The sequence below is a fragment of the Olea europaea genome, chromosome 23, assembly GCF_002742605.1.
Source record: "Olea europaea var. sylvestris chromosome 23, O_europaea_v1, whole genome shotgun sequence".
In the NCBI taxonomy this organism is placed as follows: domain Eukaryota; kingdom Viridiplantae; phylum Streptophyta; class Magnoliopsida; order Lamiales; family Oleaceae; genus Olea; species Olea europaea.
Window position 1 is genome coordinate 9589486 of NC_036259.1, and position 14644 is coordinate 9604129.

Here is a 14644-nt window from a genome sequence, read left to right on the forward strand (position 1 = left end):
AATATACTATTTAAAAATATATTTTCATTTCAATAATATAACTCAAAAATGGCTATATATATATTTTGTCCCAATGAGATCAAACCAGGGATTAATTCTGGCACAGTTGCATTTTATTAACAAACAGGTGCAAACAAGGATTATTCTATGTATACACTATAAGGTGTACATAATAAATTACAACCCCTTACATGAAGGGAGCTCCTCCATGTGTGAGAGATGTAACTCTATATGTAAATGATTATGTACACATAATCATTGCCTAACAAACTTTATCCTACCCCACCTCCACGCCACCCCACATTTGCCTTCTGTCTCTCATTTCTATTTCATCTTCCCCAACATCACCTTTATTGAACTACTCAAATAAAGCGAAGAAACCAAGATATAGAACACTGAAAATTTCTCTGAATCTTTAAGCAATGTCATTCTTTACCAGTTTTTTCTTCTTCACGTTCCATATTAGTGCATTATTCGCCTCACCTAACCCGGACCCGGTCACGATCCCGACCCAGACGGTTCTACCGGTCCCTTCACCGCCGGTCACCATCCCTGCCTTCCCAGAACAGTCAGACATCGCCGCCTGTCCATTGGACCTCCCTGACCAGCTCTTCTATGGTATAAAATCCGCTTGTGGCTCAAAAACCCATAACCAGAATCAGCTCCATCGGACTCGCTGCTGCCCAGTTCTCGCGGCATGGCTTTACTCCGCCTATTCGAGCACCGCATTACAGGCGTACCTAACCAAATCCCCGCCACAAATTGCGTCTTATGACATGCCGGTCCTGCCCGATGACTCCGAGACCTGTGTCGACACTCTTGAAAAGGCTTTGGGAAGCAGAGGCATTGAATTGAAGAAGCCTAATGAGACTTGTGATGTAGTGTACTGTTATTGTGGCATTAGATTGCATCCATTCACCTGCCCAGAAGCGTTTTACGTGAATTCGCGCGGTAAATTAGTGGGTAGTGAGAATGTGAAGAGACTGGAGAAGGATTGCTTGAGTAATAGCGTTAATGGCTACGCAGGGCTCGGTGGCTGCTCCAAATGCTTGAAAAGTCTTCATTCGGTATGAAATTTCTAATTCTTTCGTTTTTTTAGTAATTTCTTTCAGTAAATCAAATTTATATTGAGTACATTTATCAATTGTGCATGAAGAATTGCGATAGAAGATGCCGTCGATTAGGGTTTATCCTCTGTTCAGTCGATTGTGAGAAATTTTGGGAAAGTGAATTCTTCGCTTTTTAATAGTCTTTCCCAGTCTCAAGTAAAATAGAAAGGAAGAGTATATACCACGCGTTCTCAGAGGTCAGGACCATTTCGTATCCTGTTTTGGCAATAATCACTTATCATAATTTACTGAGAGCAGATTTGGCAAGGTTTTAAAAAGGCAAAAGAGCATTTTTACACTGCTTTTAGACTCTTTTGGATAATTTTGTGAAAGTGCTTATTTTAGTTAGAATAATTTTTGAGGAATAGGAAACTATTTTAAAAATTAGTTTCTAAACAAATATTAAGATAACTTCCTCCGAAAATTCTTTCTACGGAAAGCAAAAGCAAAAGTCTTACGAAAGGTACCTTTAAAACTACTTTTAATTGATTTACTTTGTAAAAACTGTGGTTGATTTATTTTATAAAAACGTACATGTTAAAGCATCTGTCCTACGGTGTAATATTTTCATCTCGACGAGTTCAATATATGTGAAATTTCTTTAAGAGGACTCTTCCGGTTAGTATTGACGTGTTTTAGTGTTTGTTACAATCCAGTATGCTTCATTAAAGACGTGACTTGTAGTGTGGAATATGAATTGATCATCAACTTCCTTCACTTAAGCTCGAGACCATCATAGTGGTAATTTAATAGCATGTCTAATAGGGAGGATTGAAAAACATTATTGGGGCATAGCTTTTAAAAAGTCGAAAAGAGTCTTTGAAACCCAAAAGTTGCTTTTCGGGTTTGTTTGATTTTATGAAAGTGCTTCTTCTCGTTAGAACAGTTTTTGGAGGAAGTGATTAAATGTGGCTTCCTCTTAAAGCACTTCTGAAATAGAAGCTTTTTTTAAAAATTAGTTTTCAAACAAAAATAAATCTTCCAAAAACTCTTTTACAGAAAGTAAAAGCAAAAGCAAAAGTCATATCAGACGGACCCTAGTCATGTCAAGCCACTCTTTCAACTATTCTTTCATCTGGCTGCACATACCAATTCAACACCTACTCTAAATAAACATCCCTTCTGACTATTTTTGAAGTACCTTGCTATAAATTATGAAGGATTTTTGGTACTCTTACTCTCTAATCATAAATCATATCTAGGATGTTCCCATTTGATCACTGTAAAGGAACATGCTTGTTCTGACTTCTGCATTTTGTCTTCTTTTACTGCTTTTCGTTAGTACGGTTAACTCTTTTGCTTTTCCTAAACTCTGGAAGTTCGGTAAATATTAGGAAACAGAGCTACATCTTATGACGTAGTTTTTGAAGCATTCGGCTCATGTGATGAGTTTAACAGTGTGATGTCATTGCTGGATGTGGCTTCTAAATCATCTGATGCATTGTACTTCATTTATGCAGCTCAAAGATGATAGAGCTGGTCGTACGAACATATCAGATGAGAGGGCAAGCAAAATGCATAACCGGGATTGTGAGCTTATGGGTCTCACATGGCTTCTTAACAAGAACCGAACGGTGTACATACATACGGTTTCTGCTGTTCTTCGGACTCTCATGATGAGCACGGGAGATGTGGATCCACAGTTTTGCAGTCTAAACAGTGATGGCATGCCTCTAGCCGTTGATTCTACAGAAGTCGATGATCAAAATTCATCGTCCATCCTAACAATCAGGCTTTACCACTACCTGCTACTGCTTTCTTTGTTATATTTGAGCATCCTTGTTTCATTTTCTAGGTATTAGTTAGTAACTTCAATTGTGATTAAATGATTTTGGTGTAATGAACTTCATTCACTTTTCTAAGTGGGACAAAAAATTCTCAAATGTGCTCTGTAATTTAGGTTAGTGAGGTTGCGATTCGGTTATGCTACACTTACATTAGGGTATCCACAACGTTAGACACCGTTGTGGATACTGTATTATGTACAAGTAGTATATTCTGGTTGCAATCTATCTAATGTGTCATTAATATTTGAAAATTAATTAATTAGAATTGTAACTGGCAAGGGTAAAATCCTACGTTGATTAAAGATGGAAATATCAATGTATGAATATTTAGATTTAACCTTTTAAGATGAAACTTTAAGAGCATTTTCAATGTGTTTTTTATTAACCCTTTTATCTCTATTTTAGAGAGTAAAATCTCTTTTTGAATTGTATAAGACTCTTTTATCTTCTAAAAATTGAAATAAAAGGTGAATTTGACGCTTAAAATATATAGAGAGTCAAATCTACTCTCATATAATGATTCATTTATTATTGCAAAACAGGGGCAACGGTGAAATAAAAGGAGGCTTAAGAGAAAAGGATAATAATGAAAACTAATTGCTTCTGGGTTGTACTGTATGAAAACTAATTTTGTTTCAACGGTCAGAGAAAATTTTTAGTACTCGTAAAGTATGAAACTTAGGCTATGTTTGATCTTATTTTTCGAAAAAAAAAATTAAAAAATAAGTTTTGTAATAGTAATTTTTTTTTTTTTTTAAGAATGTGTAATAAAAAAGTAAAGAAAAATTTTAAGTTTACATACATAATTATTTTATTTAGGAGAATGTGCAATTAAAAATGAATTTGAGCAAAAAAAACATAAAAAAAATGAGTTTTTAGATATTGGGGCTCAAATAGAAACTTAATACTCTCTGTTACTATTTAATTGATATGTAAATTATTGAATCTCAACTAATTAATGAGCTACAGTTATTCAATACATACGTTAATTAAATAGAGGCGACAATCGAGTTGAATAGCTTGGTCCATGTGCAGTTTGGGCTCGCTGCGAGATGAGCCCGAACATGAGCATGAGTGGGGGCTTGGTAGATGAGCTGAAAAAGCTTGATTCGCCATTTGAGACTAGCTAGCCCATGAGCAAGCTTGTTGTTCGCCTAATCTTAGGGCTGTAAACAAAAATCGTCAAATCGAAAATTGAATAAAAACTGCATTCTAAAAATCGTCGATTTGGTGCCATGTGGATCCGGTCAACGAAATGGTTTTGAATTAAACCCAAATGGTCAAAATGTTTGATTTAGGTTTGAGGATTTTAATTGCGGTTTAAAACCAAATCAGACCGGTGAAAAAATATATAAAAATTAAAAATTAAAAAATGAAATTTTTTGAAAATTTATTCAAGTATGTAAAATTCAATATTTTTGTCATTGGTGGGTATTTTTGTCAATTTCTAATTTTCTAATGCAGATATATTATTATTATCTAATAATCATAATTTATATCTAACAATATCAAGGCTAATATAATCTATCAAAAATCAATTTCTTTTTCAGAATTTAGATGAACTCTAGCAAACACCGAACACAATCTTGAGCCATCGACACCACACACTTTTGTTTCAGAATTTTCACGCCTCTTCAAAGTTGAATTGAAGTTCATTATACCAAATCGGAGACAAAGAGATCATACACATTCGGTGATAATATTTGCTATGAATAAAGTTTTAAATCAATAATTTTTTTTTGGAGAAAACTAAGGTAAGAGTCTCAAATTAAATGTGTTTCGTAATATCATACAAACGTAAACTTATGTAATTGTTATATTTACATATTATAAACAATTGTTTTATTATTGTGGTTGATTATTCTCTTTGTCTAATCAGTATCCTTTTTTCTGATATGATGATCACGATGTCTTGTTGGACATCATTATGTTTTTGGGTCTTATATCTAATTTAGTAGACTTGTATTGTAACGTCATTGTATCGTCATTAACCAAAAAAAGTTGAACAAAAATGAAAAAACTATGTTTTAAACTATGTTTTAGTTTAACGTAATTTCACTTTGATTTAGTTGGTATTTAAATTTATAGTAGACATATTTAGCCATGTTTGAGCCATATTTTTCATATCATCATAATGAGAAAAAAATTGACCTTTGAAGAGGATGATGTGTCCCACACATGAAACAGCAAGTTAACAAATGCGGTAGAACTTGTGGGATAACATTCCAAATTTTCATTTTTTTTGTCTCAAAAATTTGATTCAAACAGGGTTTTAGTTTGTTTTAAATTTATTGCTAATAAGATATAAATATATATTGAATTCAATGAATTAATGATATAAAAATAGAGAGGCAAAAAAAATATGGCAAAACCGACTGTTTAAAATCGGACTAAGCCATTAGGTTTAGGTTTGAGTTTTTTTCCAACCATTCAAAATGGTTTGGTTTATGTTTGGATTTTTCTCAAATCAATTTAAACGGTTTAGTTTGAAAATCCGTCAAAAATCGATAAAATCGGACTGTTTACACCCCTACCTAATCCTAAAGCGACCAAACAGTCACTTTTTTTAAGGTGACTGTTGGGTCATTTCAAGAAAAGATTGTGTTCAGATGGTTACGAACTTTTAGATTTTAATGTGGTCAATATTTTTTTTTCTTCATAAATACCTCACAATTACACATCATCTTTTCAACCAATAATCAACAATCTACTCTCTTCTACATTCTCTCTACAATCAAAATATCAAATTACTATTAATTATTCAATTCTATCAAATACATTATATAATTTTTATTACATACACATACACATTCTATGATATTCAATTCTACATCTATTAACGTACACTCTCTCAATTCTATTCTCTACGCTACATTTTACATTATTCAACTTATACATTTCACCTTCATTCAAATTACATTCTTTATTAGAATTCTATTTCATCTTATTCTTAACATGCATACTATTTTATTATTGGTAATGATTCTGACACTTTCAAGGGTATAATTGTTTAACAAGTCAATATCTAACTCTAGATTAACCTAAATTTTTATTAGCTCAATGTAAGATTCACTGCCTAGGTCGGGAGGGTTGAAAACTAATACTATATAGAAATCATAAATTTTCAATGATCAAATGCACCATAATAAGAGAAAATGATTTTGAACTATTAATGCAAATGCAATGGCAATATAAATAGCAAGTAATGCATGAATCATATTAGCTAAGTATGTAAGATAAAGTTCACGGTATTACAATAAATTGAGTCTTTTTTCTTTCCATAACTCGTATGGAGTTTTGTCGACCAATTTAGATTGGACACGATTTAATGTGTAGCAGCAACAGTTAGTATATAACCCTAAAACGATTTTGGGAGGTTTGCATGGCTCATTATTGATCATACCATATCTAATAACGTGCTGTTCCTCCGTTCAGATACACCATTATGCTGATGTGTATGCGGTGGAGTTTGCTGTGAGTAGATTCCATTCTTTTTTAGATAATCTAAAAATTCTCTTTTTAAATATTCTCCATCTCAATCTGATCTTAACATGATAATACCTTTACCTATTTGTTTATCTATTTTAAGCTTGAATTCCTTGAACTTTTTCAAGTGCTTCACGCTTAAACTTCATCAGATATACATAACAATATATAGAATGATCATCAATAAATGAAATGAAGTAAGAGAAACCACCTCTAGCGATGATTGACACGAGTCCACATATATCAGTACGTATTAGCCCTAATAATTGAGTAGCCTTTTCTCATTTTAAAGCAAAAGAAAATTTGATCATTTTGCCTAGTAGGCACAACTCCGACTGGGACGCATTGATGACTCCTATTCGCTTCCCTCCCGATAATTTCAAGCACTTTTTGATTCTTTTTTCAAAGTTTTTTCATCTTTTCCTCACAGTACTTGTTTGCTATCCGTCTCTCACCCGTATTTAGCCTTGAACGAAAAAATACAAACCAAGGAATCAAACATATGTGCGAGTCAAAAAAAAAAGTAAACCCATAAGGAGCAAGAAAATTGATTGGCATAACCTCCTCGAGGGGGGCAACACCAATCGATTTTGATCGTCTGAGATAGAACTAAAGTTTTCTTTACTTGTGCTAGCAAGAGTATGAATTGTGTATTCTCTATTGAATTTTAGAACCGTAGCAATCTATTAATACAAGTTCAAGTGGACTTAGCCCGTCTTCTAACTTAATTCGGTCAAATATTTAATTAATCCAATTAATTAAATTTGGTCCATGAGTTAATTAATTTGAGCCTATTAACAAGCAACCCAATTAATTAATTATTTAACAGTTGTCAATTAGTTAATTGATAAATCTCATTCTTTTAATTCTCCTTTTGCGTATTACCCATTAGATACCCAATTACGATACCTAACGACGTAAATCACTATTTTAATCGAATCAAAATCCAAAAATTAAAATAGCCCTTTTTAATTTATTAGTTCGTCGTCCCAAATTGACATCTAGCAATGTGTAAGGACAATATATGTAACGAAAAATGTCATATGGTATGACAAAACCAAACTTGTTTGTTTACATGAAACTATAAACCTTTTATCAATATGATCCAATTAATTATGAGATGTGGATATGTGTCAATCTCAATTATCGACCGTATCTTTCATTTCATTATTAAGTCGATATAAGTCGAAAATGAGTTTTCGACTTATGAATACACATTAGCCAATGATTTTGTTATCAATTTAATTTAATGAAACGTAGATCATAATCTCTTACTATTTAAGAGTGACAAATTCTTTATTGATTATTCATAACCTTAATATGATTATTGGCATATTTGAATGATGCCAAATTAGCGACCCTTGGTAAAAGAACGTTCGATATTATCAAAGTATGTCTGTCTTCATATAAGGCACTATAATGACGCAAGTCAAATGATCGATTTCACTATTGAATATTAGAGATTAACAATTAACACTCAGATAGTAATTCATGTCAAATCTTTCCGTAGGGCATCCAATGTTTTGTTTTATAACAAAATATCTAGATGTTCATTTAAGTGTCATCACACTTTAATTTTTGAGATCAGCTACTTACTTCAAAAGCAAGAAATGCCACACGTGATGATTTATCCGTAATAAAAATATCCGTATCTCATTATTACTTACAACTATAAAAAAATTTAAGATTTAGTCAAATTGTAATTTGTATCTCACAATCGCAATTTCTTGGGATTAACAAATCACCGAGGGTCCGTTTGATTGTAAGAATGAAATTTGAGTAGAAAGAAAATGAATTTTAAGGAATTAAATTACCTAGAACTTGTTTTCTTAGGAATTGTTAATTAAATGTGTTTGATTGGTATAATTTTTCACTTGAAAAATCTTGAAATTTTTTATCTTTTGGTGTTCATTTGGCTTTGTTTTTCATAAAAATCGTCAATTGAAAGGACATAATTTGTCACAATTGGGGACAAAATTTGATCCAATTGCCCAAAAAAAAAAAGCTGGAAAATCAATTTCCACCAAAACCAAAACCAAAGCCAAAGGAAAACGAATTCTTTGTTCTATTACTTAATATGATTTATTAGAATAGTGATTCGAATAAATAATAGATCTTGCCAAAATAAATGCATTAAACATATTAAAAGTGTTTACTACCTAAATTGATTGGATTTAGGGCATAACACTTACAAATACCCACTTGCACTAGATCCAATCACGCATGTATCTAATACCATAAGTGTTTACATGACAATCATATTTATGCTGTGACAATGATTTTGTCAATGGATCTACAATATTATCATTCTTGGAAACTTGCTCTATCTTTACGTCATTTCTTTGTATAATCTCTCTCATGAGATGATTCTACCTTAGCGTAAGTTTGAATTGTTGATGAGACCTTGGTTCATTTGCTTGCATGATGGCTCTATTGTTATGAAAATACAGGATTAGGTAAAGTATTTTGATTCTTTGAAGTATTGTGTTATTTGCTAAGAAGAGGGTCCAAACTCCTAAGGCTATTGAACTAGTTGAAGGATGATCAAGGTTGGTTCTCATTCGTGCCTATGACTTAAGGGAGTCTTATCTGAATTGGTTGAATAATATAGGGCAAATTATGACATTATTCATTTTCCTTGGTTCATAGTAATGCTTCCTGATCATTTCCAACATATCGAAAATATCAATTTAAGAACTTTTACACACCGAAAATGAAACAAAATAAAAACAAAGGTGAATTTTTTCCAACATCTTCTTGTTGCAAAGCAATTAAGCAAACCAAGGGGCCTTGAAAAATGTGAGCTATCTACTGTGCAATTGTGTAATTTGTGTTGATGTTTTATGGGTATGATTTTATCAATTTTCAGCAATAAAACATGTGAAAATGGAAATTCGTAACAAAATAGATGACGGTTTTCTTACTGATTGTTTAACACTAAACATTGAACGAGAATTTAGATCTAGATTTTATTATAGATAAATTTTATGCTGTAAAACATCAACAAATACAACTACAACATGTAACTTATATTATGAATTTTTCTTATTATATATAAATTTTATTCGTAAATTAAATTTTTAAATTTTTTTGCCCCATAGCATTAATTCATGGCTTCGGCCCTAGTTCCAATCTTGTGTTTTTATTCGATTATGTTGTTGAAAAATAGGTCTCGATGTTGCCACGGATTTTTTCAGATCGACTTCTCTTTGCTCAGCTGTCCTCGGCCACAACTCGATGAAATGAAAATCAATACACGTTTATCAGTAATTCGTCTGTATGTTAACAACTGCACAAATATTTCCACTATTGATTCGGTGGTTTTCGTCATTCATAACCCATGGAATATAGGCCAAAACTAGCAACACGTGTCTCATGGGAACAGAAATTTGGTGCTTCTGTAGTCGGAGTCACACGTGGTCCGTGGCTCTTGCATTGCCCTGTGCATGTTCTATAGGTTGCAGTGATTTACTAGGTTAGTGTACCTATAAATTTGCCAGCCTCCTTGTGCAATTGCACACTGTAAATTGTTGAGTCAGTAAAAATGGCTCGAAATATTGATCCTTTAGTTGTTGGTAGAGTTATTGGTGATGTGGTTGACATGTTTGTGCCTAGTGTTTCAATGCATGTCTATTATGGTGCTAAACATGTCACTAATGGCTGTGATATCAAGCCATCCATGGCGATCGCGCCACCCAGGGTCACTATTACTGGTCATCCTGCCAATCTCTACACTTTGGTAATTTTACTTTGTTAAATTTGAATCATATGCAATCGAGGTACTCTCGTTCTTTTTTTGGATCTAACTACTTTTTTCCCTAAAGTGACGACCTCAAGATTGGAACCCTGATCACTGTTTGACATGATCTTATGGGTGCATCCAAGTAATTGTTTCAAGATACATTCATAACGTAATTTTTGTGTCTTCTTTTTAAAGGGGTTTGATTCAACGGTTCGATAATTTTAGAAGTTTATGACTTTGTTTGCATGAACAAAATCAAATTAACCTCCTTTGACATTTTTAAAACATCTCTAAATCGAAAATATGTGATCAAAGTACTTTCTTGGAAACTCGTGAAAGAATGGTGAGGGTTCGAGTCCTATGACGTTATTTCGGAGAATGAGAGTACCCTAACAATTAGCTATTGATGCATGTATCGAGATCAAGCATGGACATGTAGTAATGAAATGGAAGGGTTGATGCAGGTGATGACCGATCCTGATGCTCCGAGTCCAAGTGAGCCAACCATGCGAGAATGGGTCCAGTGGTTAGTAATGGCTACAAAAAATACACACCTAGTAAATTGAATTTGCTTACTCGTCTGAACTTTTTTAATTTTTTTTAAACTACTCATGGTGGCTGTTGAATGCTTAGAGTATCTCCATTGTATGAGAAAAAGTATCTTTTCAATATCGATATAACGATCTTTTCCCACGTTCAACTAAGACCCCTTGAATCTTGAGCTACTTGTCATTTCAATCCAGTTCCAAAAATACATTTCTCGAACCGAGAAAGTGGAATAGTGTTGTCAAACCAAACAACTAGAACCTTACTACCTTAATATTTCACAAATTTCGTAGCGGATAAATTAAGTCAATCTTAGGAACACCCACAAAATTCAACATTTCATAACAATTTGCAACAATGAGAATTTAATGGAAGTTTCATATCTCTCTCTCTCTCTCTCTCTCTCTCTCTCTCTCTCTGTGTGTTAATAAATAAATAAAATATCACTCGAGTGCATGTTTTTCAGGATTGTGACAGACATTCCGGGTTGCACCAATGTCGCACAAGGTAATATCAACTCCATAAATTAAGTTACTGTCAATTAATTGGGTTCCTCCCTCTTTTTCCATGTCTTTGCTTGCATTTTGGTTGGCGACTGATTCGAGGTCATGTAATTGTTAGTCACCAAACTTTTAAAATAGGTCAAACTTTAATTATTGAACTTTTTCAGCATAAATAGTCGTCGCACTTAAAAATTTTGTCAGTATTAGTTAGTTAATATTTTTGTTAAGACATCTGATTATTGGTGGATGATCTTGGTGGAATAGCATTAGTAAGTTAGAAAAAGATCACTTCTATATACTTATTTTCGAGTCACATAACTTTTACATTAAAATTTGACAGTAAACAATAATAATAATATTATTTACAGTGGCCATACGTGACATATATATATGGTGGTTAGTGATTTGATGTATAAGGCAATAAAATAACTAATATATTAATATGTTAAATTACTAACTGCTACATGTATGCTACGTAAAGTGACTACGGCAGTGAACAACTACAAATAACATTACTTAATCAATAAATATGTAAATGAGTTATTGAAATAAAATTATCAATAAAGTCAGAAGTACAGGAAAATTTTAACAGAATTTGTACTGACACTGATGTGGCAAACATGATTTGACTGTTTTTTTCTCGCTCTTTTTTCGATCTTCTAATGATGTCGCGTCATCTGTTGTCTGTAAGATTTTTCTGTTAAAAAATTATGTACCTATAGCATTGTTAATTATTCGTGAAAGTGAGATTTTTAAGTTTACTAGTGCCATTTCACCAAGATCGTTTGCCACGTAAGTTGTCTTCGTACACACTGCTAATATTGTCAAATCGACTCACAGATATGTTTGCGACTTAATTATGCTAAAAATGATTGATAACTTAAAATGTGAGTTTGAAAGTTTGGTGGCCAATTAATAAGTGTGTCTAATCCTGATTCTAATTATTGGCACTTGGGACGCAAGCATTGAATATATTCTTGTGAAAATAAATTATTTTAATTTCAATTTTCAGACCAAGTGATCAAATATCGTCCAACAATAATCAACGTTGATCCAAATGTCAAATCACATTATTGCCACTTGTCATTGTCTTTTTTTTTTTTTTTTTTTTTTTTTTTTTTTTTGTTTGTATAGCATGCTTACTCCAAGTTTCACACGTGTCTTATTTACATTCTTTGGCACAATATTTTTTGAGTAATGCTATTTAGTTTTATTGGGATTACAATTTCAATTTAGGTGACGCTAGATGATATGTTGAATAAATGGTGAAATTAAATTATTTATTTAATTTTACTTACCATTTAATATCACATTAACGTCACCTAAACTGGGATTGTAATCCCGATAAGGTTACATAACATTATTCATATTTTTTGGACCCTTCTTATTTTTCAAGTTGAGATATGTTGTCATCTTTCTCTCTAGTGTCTACATAAAAATTTTAGCGTCTAGCTATGTCAATTAACATTAATACATAATAAGAAGGCACAAAGTAGAGAAGAACATCACTTTTGAAATGATGTCTTAATATTTACTAACAATAACTTATATAAGTGTCAGAACTTTAGTAGGTGGAGAGCATATGAGAAGGTCAAAATTTAAAGAATAATGTTATTTGCAGTCATTCACTGTTGCAGTTGTCCTACGTGATATGCATGTGACGGTCAGTGATTTGATACATAGTTAAGAAAAACTATCACATTAATATATCAAATCACAAATCACCATGTAAGATGTCATATAGGACGATTATCGAAGTGAACGACTATAAATAGTATTATTCTAATTTTAAAAGTAACCTACTTATGTAGAAGACGTACTTTTAGGACACGTTGCTAGATTTAGATTACATAAAAATGTTTCGTTTGTATTCTATCTTATGAATATTTCATAAGATTCTTATGCAAAATTTTGAACTTTCCATAATTTTTTGCGATACTTTACTCATCGCAAGAAAAACTCCAGATTGTGTAGCTAGCTAGTTAATGACGTTTTCGACATATCTAGTCAAATACTATCGAACAAAGTTGCTTTTAAGCACATTTTAAGCTACACTATTTGGAATAAGAAATACGTCTTATGTTGTTGAGCGATCGTGATATTTTTCAAGATGAAATTTCTCACTCTATAGTCTCAATGTTGTAGAGCGTCTAATATTTTTCAAATGATATCAAACTAATATCACTTTAATCCATTTTAATTATAGTCTAAAATAAAATTAATTTTAATTTCATAGTTAATAAAACAATACTTTCGTGTACTTCATTTTTGTCACCAGTGCTAACCTAAATCGACACGTATATTATATCGACTCAATTAATGGTTCTTTAAAGAATTTTTGGTCTCTCACATTATCTATTTCTTCTTTAGCTATTTCACTTTTAAAGTGGGCGTTCAAATCTACTTGGACGGAAATACAAAATGTATCACGGGTTCGATTCCTGTATGATTCTTAAGATTATAAAGTAATAACTATGGTGGGATATTTGGACAGGAAATGGGACGCTAGAATACGTGAGCCCTCGGCCGATTATTGGAATACACCGTTACATATTGGTTCTTTTCCAGCAGAAAGTGGCGTTGGGAGAATTGGTGGCGCCACCGATGACTCGATCACACTTCAACACCAGAGCCTTCGCCGAGGAGTTTAATTTGGGCATGCCCGTGGCCACTGTTTATTTCAATGCACACAAGGAGCCACTCAGACGAAACCGCTAAATAATCTTCATTTTTTTTCATCCATCTATAAAACTTGACTTTGGAAATGCTTGTACTGTTGAATCTATTTGTATTGAGCTCTTCTCTATTATTTTAAATCGAGTTTGCAAATCTCGGCACACTTAAGTTAAAATGAGAGGCATGGAGTGTCATAAAAAAGTAAATATTCGATATACGAATTAGGGTAATTGTGTTCATGCCACAATTTTTATTTCTTGCACCACCTTTTAATTTTTAATCTTTGTTCCATAGCACTTATGACCCTAACGATTTTTCATATCATTCTTATCCTCAAATTTTCTATTGGTTAATATATTTTGTATTTTATAATAATTTTATGTACAAAAATTTGTTGAAATGGCGTAAAATAACTTATTTTTCACCGTATTTTAAAAATAAATAAATAAAAAGTGCGAAAAAATATTTTTCCCTCATTTCAAATCATGAAAACAAAATATTTTGATATAAATCATCATTAAAGATGAGGCATGCTAACTAATGAAAGGTTGAAGATACGAATTCGATAAAAAAAAAAAGGTTAAGAAAACAATTGTTACAATAAAAAAAAACAAAAATTAAGGAGCTTAATAACAATTAAAATGTGGTGTATTAAATAAAAATTTTAGCGGCAATATAACCACCTTATGAATTATGAGGAAATTAATTGTAAAACCATGAAATTTTTGCAGAGTATGATGTGTAGCATATAGATCAACTTCGTAAGCCTTTGGATCTATTAGTATAATTCTAGAA

The 14644-nt window shown here is 32.2% G+C and overlaps 2 protein-coding genes across 2 annotated transcripts; both read left to right on the forward strand.

Annotated features, from left to right (window-relative positions):
- Positions 1 to 287: 287 nt before the first annotated feature.
- LOC111372328 (uncharacterized GPI-anchored protein At4g28100-like) lies at positions 288 to 2993 on the forward strand. The gene is made up of 2 exons (XM_022994618.1): positions 288 to 1067; positions 2570 to 2993. The coding sequence occupies exons 1-2, from the start codon at positions 423 to 425 to the stop codon at positions 2909 to 2911; spliced, it is 987 nt and encodes a 328-aa protein (XP_022850386.1). The 5' UTR covers positions 288 to 422; the 3' UTR covers positions 2912 to 2993.
- Positions 2994 to 9926: 6933 nt separating this feature from the next.
- Positions 9927 to 13938, forward strand: LOC111371903 (protein MOTHER of FT and TFL1). Its single transcript, XM_022994056.1, has 4 exons — positions 9927 to 10121; positions 10589 to 10650; positions 11137 to 11177; positions 13668 to 13938. The coding sequence occupies exons 1-4, from the start codon at positions 9927 to 9929 to the stop codon at positions 13889 to 13891; spliced, it is 522 nt and encodes a 173-aa protein (XP_022849824.1). The 3' UTR covers positions 13892 to 13938.
- The last annotated feature ends 706 nt before the right edge of the window (positions 13939 to 14644 follow it).

Coding starts and splice junctions, on each gene's coding strand:
- LOC111371903 (XM_022994056.1), top strand. CDS start 9,927: ATGGCTCGAAATATTGATCCTTTAGTTGTTGGTAGAGTTATTGGTGAT. Junction 10,651..11,136: donor ATGCGAGAATGGGTCCAGTG/GTTAGTAATGGC, acceptor CATGTTTTTCAG/GATTGTGACAGACATTCCGG. Junction 11,178..13,667: donor TTGCACCAATGTCGCACAAG/GTAATATCAACT, acceptor ATATTTGGACAG/GAAATGGGACGCTAGAATAC.
- LOC111372328 (XM_022994618.1), top strand. CDS start 423: ATGTCATTCTTTACCAGTTTTTTCTTCTTCACGTTCCATATTAGTGCA. Junction 1,068..2,569: donor GCTTGAAAAGTCTTCATTCG/GTATGAAATTTC, acceptor TCATTTATGCAG/CTCAAAGATGATAGAGCTGG.